The sequence below is a fragment of the Rhea americana genome, unplaced genomic scaffold (assembly GCF_003343005.1).
Source record: "Rhea americana isolate MKP2758 unplaced genomic scaffold, rheAme1 scaffold_164, whole genome shotgun sequence".
Classification (NCBI taxonomy): domain Eukaryota; kingdom Metazoa; phylum Chordata; class Aves; order Rheiformes; family Rheidae; genus Rhea; species Rhea americana.
The window spans coordinates 1,720,614-1,727,495 of NW_028185750.1; the positions used below are offsets into that span (position 1 = coordinate 1,720,614).

The 6,882-nt window shown below is 42.8% G+C and overlaps 1 protein-coding gene across 1 annotated transcript in view; it reads left to right on the plus strand.

The window, feature by feature from the left end:
- LMX1B (LIM homeobox transcription factor 1 beta) overlaps positions 1 to 5,845 on the plus strand; it is a 95,053-nt gene extending 89,208 nt beyond the window's left edge. The window contains exon 7 of the mRNA XM_085300487.1: positions 2 to 5,845. Coding sequence (XP_085156613.1) covers positions 2 to 159 — 158 coding nt within the window. The 3' untranslated portion in view covers positions 160 to 5,845. The remainder of the gene's footprint in view (position 1) is intronic.
- Positions 5,846 to 6,882: the final 1,037 nt, after the last annotated feature.

Genomic DNA, 6,882 nt, shown 5'->3' on the forward strand with positions numbered 1-6,882 from the left:
GGAAACGACTCCATTTTTCATGATATCGACAGTGATACCTCTTTAACTAGCTTGAGCGACTGTTTTCTTGCCTCTTCTGAAGTTAACTCCATGCAGGCTAGAGTAGGAAACCCCATTGACAGGCTGTACTCTATGCAGAGCTCGTATTTCGCCTCATGAAAGTAAAAGAAAACAAACAGTCGGCGTATATTTAGCCAGTGACTTTTTCCAGTGCAGACTCTACAGCCATATGTTGCCCAGCTCTTCCTTCACAGTGACTCCTGCTGCCTCTGGACTGCAAAGAGCCTTTTTAGGAAGACTATGTGTGTTTATATGTGTGTGTGTGTGCACACACGTGTGCATATGTGTGTGTATATGTACGTGTGTATACATGCACACATCATATATAAATGCATACATAAACACACACACATACACACACACATGTGTATATATATATATATATATATATATATATATACACACACACATATATATACATATATATATAAAACAAACAAACAAAAAATCCTCCAGTCACTTATCCTTGATTATCCAGCTCGCACCAGACCAAGAGACAAGCATGGAAGGAACAGAAGACCCTGCTCTTCAGCAGCCTTTGGTTTGGTTTGGTTTGAGCTCATCATTGTAAAGGAAATGGATTTTGCAGAAAGCTAAACCTTTTCCTCCTTTCTCTAGTCCTTTCTTTTGGATGTTTAATTTTTTTAAAAGCCACTGATACTGACATCAATCGACCATATTACAAATAAATCAAAGAAACTGGAGATTCCTCCCTTTTCTTACTGCATGATTCATACTAATGTTGTGGACAAATTGCCATTTGAACTGTGAGAAGTTAATGTAAATGTGACGTTCAACATTTGTTTCCTTTCTACATTTTTTTTCTACCTAACCTAGATCTACTGATTAGTTTATAACCCTTATACATATGATACTGAGGAAACTGGTTAACAGTAACATTTGTGGAGAAAGCCAGGGATTTCATAATAGGAAAGGTCTATGACCCTGCAGGGGTGATGCATGTTAGGGGCTGAGGTGTTTAGGTTAGTATTGATCTCAAATAATTAAAACTAAAGGTGCTTAGAAGACATCATTTTCTTTAATTTTTGAAGTATGAGAATAAAACATTTACTTATGTTTGTAAGTATTTCAGTGTCAAATTTCAAGTCTAGACTATGATTGGCAAACGTGTTGTTCATTCTTTTCTGTTTATTTATGCTTTGCATGAGGCAAAAATGTGCTATGTTCCATTGTCCATCTCGAATAATTAAGTACTCCTTTAGTTAATTGTCTTGCCTCAGCAAGAACCAATGGTATATAGCTCTTGCCTCAGCCATCAGAAGTCCTGAAATGTGCACCAACTGGGAAAAAAAGTATGAGAGAAATCACAGTGGGAGGGTTAGATATGTTGAGCTAGAGTCCAATCTAAGTTCTGCAGATTTCACACTGATGGGATGCCTGTATTTATGATAAATAGTCCAACTAACCTATTAGTAGTGCAAATGAAAAAAGAACAAGATTGTTCCTCCATAAATTGAATGGGAATGTCCCAGATGAAAGCTAAACATCTCAGATGCTGAAATTTGAGAACAAGTCATATAGGTTTTCATAGGGTATAAAATATCATAAATGATAATAATGTAGTTATAAATATTGCCTGGTGATAATTATAATGTGGAGAGGCAGACAAGTACAGTCATGGCTCTTAGTAGAGAAAACTTCATGGGGAAAATTTGCCAGGGTAATATCAGTAATTATAGGGTGTGTTCCAAATAGAGCTCATAGGCAAAGATTGGCAGGATAGGCCCTTTCTTAAATAAATGCCTTTAATATATTGACCGTAATAGCCAAAAACAAGTTCAAAGTGTTAGTTATTCTTAATCCTTCAGGCTGAAGCTAGGTTGGGCATCAGCACTGCAGATGCGCAGGGCTGTGTGTTTTCTGCAGCGCTAAGCAGCTCCCAGGCTCCAGGACGTGGCCAAAGGATGAGTGTCACAGCGGAGCCTGGTGAACTCAGCCTCTCCCAAACACTGCAAATGGGGCTGGCTCCACTGAGCACCTCGCAGCACTACTGGAKGTCCCTGAGGAGAGGTGGGTCCTGCTGTGGAGCTTCCAGAGCCATTGCATGCCCCTTGGCTGGTGTGGAAAGGTCCTCTGTGTCCTGGAGGGAGGAGTGCCCAGCCAAAGTCAGATGATAGGTCCAAGGGAAAAAATAAAATCATTCTCCTCTCCAATATGGAAATACGGACCTCGATTTTTAGAGATGTCTTAAGAAATCAAACTTTATCTGCAGGATCAGCCTGTGTATTTTGACTGTGTAAAGGTGAGGAAGCATTAGGGAGAGAAGAGAGTACAGTGCAGGCCATAGAGATGCAGACCTCAAAGTAAAACCTTCCTGCTGCTGTGCAGTGACAGAAGGACTCTCTCCTCCTTTTCTGCATGAAGGAGCCGATGTCCCTGCGCAGATTCCCAGATAACGCTCCCCTCCCAGCAGGCTGCCAGCTCTTATCTCAGCGGACACAGCCGGAGTTGCAGGCTGCCGTGCCTCCCGCAGCCATGGCTCGGGGATATGGTCCGTTACACCCATATGCTTTTGTTAGTGGCCGTTCTCCTTTTAGACAGGAGTGAGGCCTTTTCAGTTGAAGGCTGTGAGCCCCTGGATATGTCCTGCAACCAGAATAATTTTCTTTTCTTACCCAACCCCCCAATTAGTTTCCCCTTTTCTCACGTTCCAAAATAAATATTAATTTCCTTTTCCTCTGCATGATAGCAAATCTCTATAAAGAACTCAGGTGAGCCGTACTGCATGCAAGACAGAAGGCAGGCACATTTTATGTGGCACATTATAAACATTTCTAATCACCAATCTTAAGGGATTCATCTAGCTCCCCCCCACCTTTTTTCCTGTGCTACTTTAGAGTCATAGAAAATATCATCTTCACCATCTCAAACATACCTGGATTGCAGAGTCACAGCCTTGTCTCCTTCCTCATTGCTGGCAAGATCAAAACGGCATATTTAGTGCCTACAGGGTCTTATCTGAGAACTGTAATGTGACCCACGGTCTGGAGAACTGCCTTGTCCCAACTCTACCTCTTTCTAAGGAAAGAATCAAATACTCCATTTTGTAGCTGAAGTATACATAATTTTTTGCTGTTCTTTGGAAGGCTATTTGCCACCTATATCGTTTTTCTTTTTAATTTGTTTTTTTAGTATCACAATGTACTTGTACAGACCATCACCTCTTCCCTTAGTATGTTGTATGATGATGCCTTAGCTGTTTGTTCCTCCATATTCTATGGACTTCGGTGCCACGTGCACTACACAGCCAAGCCTTCTGGCATGCTTAACAACATTTCCCATGCCACTGTGGGCTGCTACTGATCAAGGGAAGGAATGCATAGCCAATGACTTCCAGCGGACTCGTTATATCTGGCAAAGGCCAAAGTTCATTAAAGTAAAATAAATGTCACTTTTTTTGTAGAATGAATTATCCCACTGGAGTGTGATCATTGTGGTTTTAACCTGGGACCTGCAGTAAAAGATTATATAGCAACCTCTGACCTTTTTGATTTCTGCTTTACTCTTCTATTGTCAAGGGAAATGTCACCAATCAGGTGAAAGTAAAATGTTTAATGGGCCATATCACAGTAATATCTTATACTGAGTCAAATTGAGATACTCTTGCCAAAAATTCTTAGCATCTGGCACTTCCACAGAAACCACAAACAATGATTGCACATATGGGAGCTTGGAGGCTAGAGGTCATGACAGCAGTTTATTACATGCACCTTACAGTGATCATTTTCCCTAGGAAATTAACCCCGTTCTAATATAAATGCATCAAGTGAGCTCTTTGCAGTGTTTCAATCATCTTGTTTTGTCTAAGCAAGGAATACATGTTAAGCTAAAGTGGTGACAAGATGCAATTAAGTAAAAGATGATTGATTGGGTTTCAGTGTTTGCTCAATAACGTTCAGAAAAGATGCTTGTGAGTTCAGAATGAATATGCTAAGTAGCAGCTTACTCAGAGGTCTTTATTGTGCAATTACCAGACCTGTTTGCAAAAGCAGTGGAAGCACATAGAGATTTTCCTGCATTTGGAAATAGTTGCTTAGGAGAGTGGTCCCTGAACAGCCTGACTGGCTCTCGGCTGGGCAGTAGCATGTTTCCATCACGTGGCAGGCTGTTAAGGGAAGGACTCCCACCATGTACCATCCTCCTCCACCCCGTGTTTACCACAGCACTGTGGATTAAGACCTGTATTCTCAGCACTCAGTGGTGGGTGTACAGACGGTGTGTGGAAGACAATTATGTTGCTGTAAGTAAAATACACTAGTTGCCATCACTAAGACTGAAATATCACCCTGGGACTTTTGATCTTGTTTTCTTCTTTAACCGCTATCAATGACATGCAGATCACATGGCTAGTTGCTGCTAACCATGCCCAAGACATGACCCGCATTATTTTTGCAATGGCTGCTGGATGGATTTGCAGACTCGCTCTGCACATCTGATGAATGTTTCCAGGTCTTTCAAGGAAGTCATTGCCACTCTGTCAGCAGCGACTCGGCCACCTCGCTGTGCAGTCATTGCATGGTGGAGGTCCTCTGCGCTGGCAAACCTTCCAGGGATGATGTGAACCCAGTTACCTCTTCCTACTGTGCTCAGGACTCCCTTCCAGGTTCCTAAATATCAGAGTAAACCCCAAGCCACTTGCCCAGTGCCCCAGGGAGTTCTGTGCTCCTGCTAGCTGGGCAAGCTTGTGTTTGTGAGAGCACCTCCTTTGAACCCTGTCACAATATTTCTACTTGTCCCAATAACTCACTAAAAATTAACAACAGAATAAAGGAGGAAGGGATGGCTCCTTACAAACCCAAAGTTTTGTCACAACAGTGAAAGGGAAGTAAGCATATTAAAGCACATCAAAGGCGTGGAAGCTGGAGCCACAATACTCAAAGTCCCAAGTGCTCAGGGTAGAGCTTCGTGCCCAAACCCCTCCTGCATTCATGAGCAGCAGGCGCCRTGCAAGTCTGCCTCTAGCACTATCCCTCCTCCTCGCCCCCGTGGCACCAGACAGCCAAGCAGCACACCCACTACCGCGTGGCTAGGGCTTCAGGTTTGTATTTGGTCCTGTTAGGCAGGTACGTAAGTATTTCTTAGCTTCTAGCAAGTACCTGAAGTCTGTTGACTTGAGTGGGATTTGCACACTGTCTTGCTCATTTGAGGCCTACCTGAATAAACTGACAACTATTGCCTTCCTAAAGCATACACCTGGGTCCTCTTGGTTCTGTGCACTGTTGTTCTGTTTTAGCAGTGACTGTGAAGGGACTGCCAGAGATTTTGCAATGGGAACTCTGTTTTTAAGTGAACACCCTATTTTTTAGCTGTGTATGGCTGTATTACTTGTATATTTATATATTCTGTATTTATGTTATCAAAATGTAGTATTTTGTAGCTGTCTGTTACAATTTGTTTAACTTGTAAAAATATGAATATGCTCTCTCATACTTAACCACCTGCCTTTCACAGTAGATTTCCTRCCCCTTTCCCTCTGTGTTGATAACAAACTACCATAATGTATGTAGATTGGAWTTTTTTTTATTTAATTACTTGTCATTGTTAAATTATTTATTAGTGTTTTTAAATTTCATTTCACTGCATTTTTTTCCTGCCACCATTGCCTGGCAGCTAAGATACATGAGATTCTCATACATTATGCTTCTTCCCAAGTGCACGTGAAACACAAACACACACACACACACACCACCAAAAATAGAAAAAGAAAAAAAAGAGAGAGATTACACTTCAGTATATTTGTAAATAAAAGCAACCTGTAAACAAAGCAGGAACTTCTTTCAGTGTGCAGTTCTTTCTCTGCTTTTGCAGGCAGAGCGTGTGCTTTTGTATGCTGGGGGATGGCACCACTGTTTTTTCAGGCAGGAAGTTCAGTGGATCTTGACAACGCAGCAGAGTATTTTTAGTTTTATTGGTTTTTTAGCAATGAGAAATGGTGGACAAGACCCCCGGTGGCTGCCCTCCTTTCTTCCAAGCGGAGATACAGCACAGGCAATGACAGGTTCTCCTTTCAGACTGTTTCTTGGCCCCCATAGATTAAGTCCTCCTCTGTAGGGTGGGGACAGTCTTTTACAGCTTATGGTGGCCCCCAGCCATTTTGGCATGGCTTGTCTCAGGGTAGGTCTGTAAGAATTAAGGGTGGTGCAGCCAAACTACATGCACTGCTGTAGCTGTCAAGACCAAGGAGCACACGCGTGGGAGGCAATGCTTGCTCATGGTAGTGCCAGAAGGAGTAGAAACAAGCTCTTACTCATTTACCAGTACCTTSTCCCCACTCCCAGCTAGTGTGCTTCTAGCTTTCCAGTACTTATTCTCAAGCACATGAATATGACCAGTCACTGCAAAAAGTCTAGTAGCGTATTGGGTTCATGACAAGCCTAGATACACCCCTCCTTGGCCACCAGCCACAGGTGCAGCTACAGAAGAAAGAGGGGAACTATCTACTCATTACAGAAACACAGCTCAGCACTATGAACACAGCAGCTCACTGGCCCTCCGCTTCATCTGTTGGTTAGCAGAGGGCTGGAGGACTAGCAGCAGTTCTGTGGTTGTGCAAACTGCTGCAGGGGAAGACTTCTGTATTCAYGCCACTGTCTGTTGCAGAGACCAGCAGCCCAAATGGATGTTCAAGAGTCAGATAAGCTTGAGGAGGTAAGGTCTATTTTTTGCTATTAATGACCATGCTCTAACTGCAGGCTCTGACTGTCCTGCTGTTTGGCGGTCTGTCAGGGAATTGCTCCGCAGAGCCTCTGAGCCTGTGCTCTTTCCCCATCAGTCACTACTGGCAACAGGCAGCAATGGGAC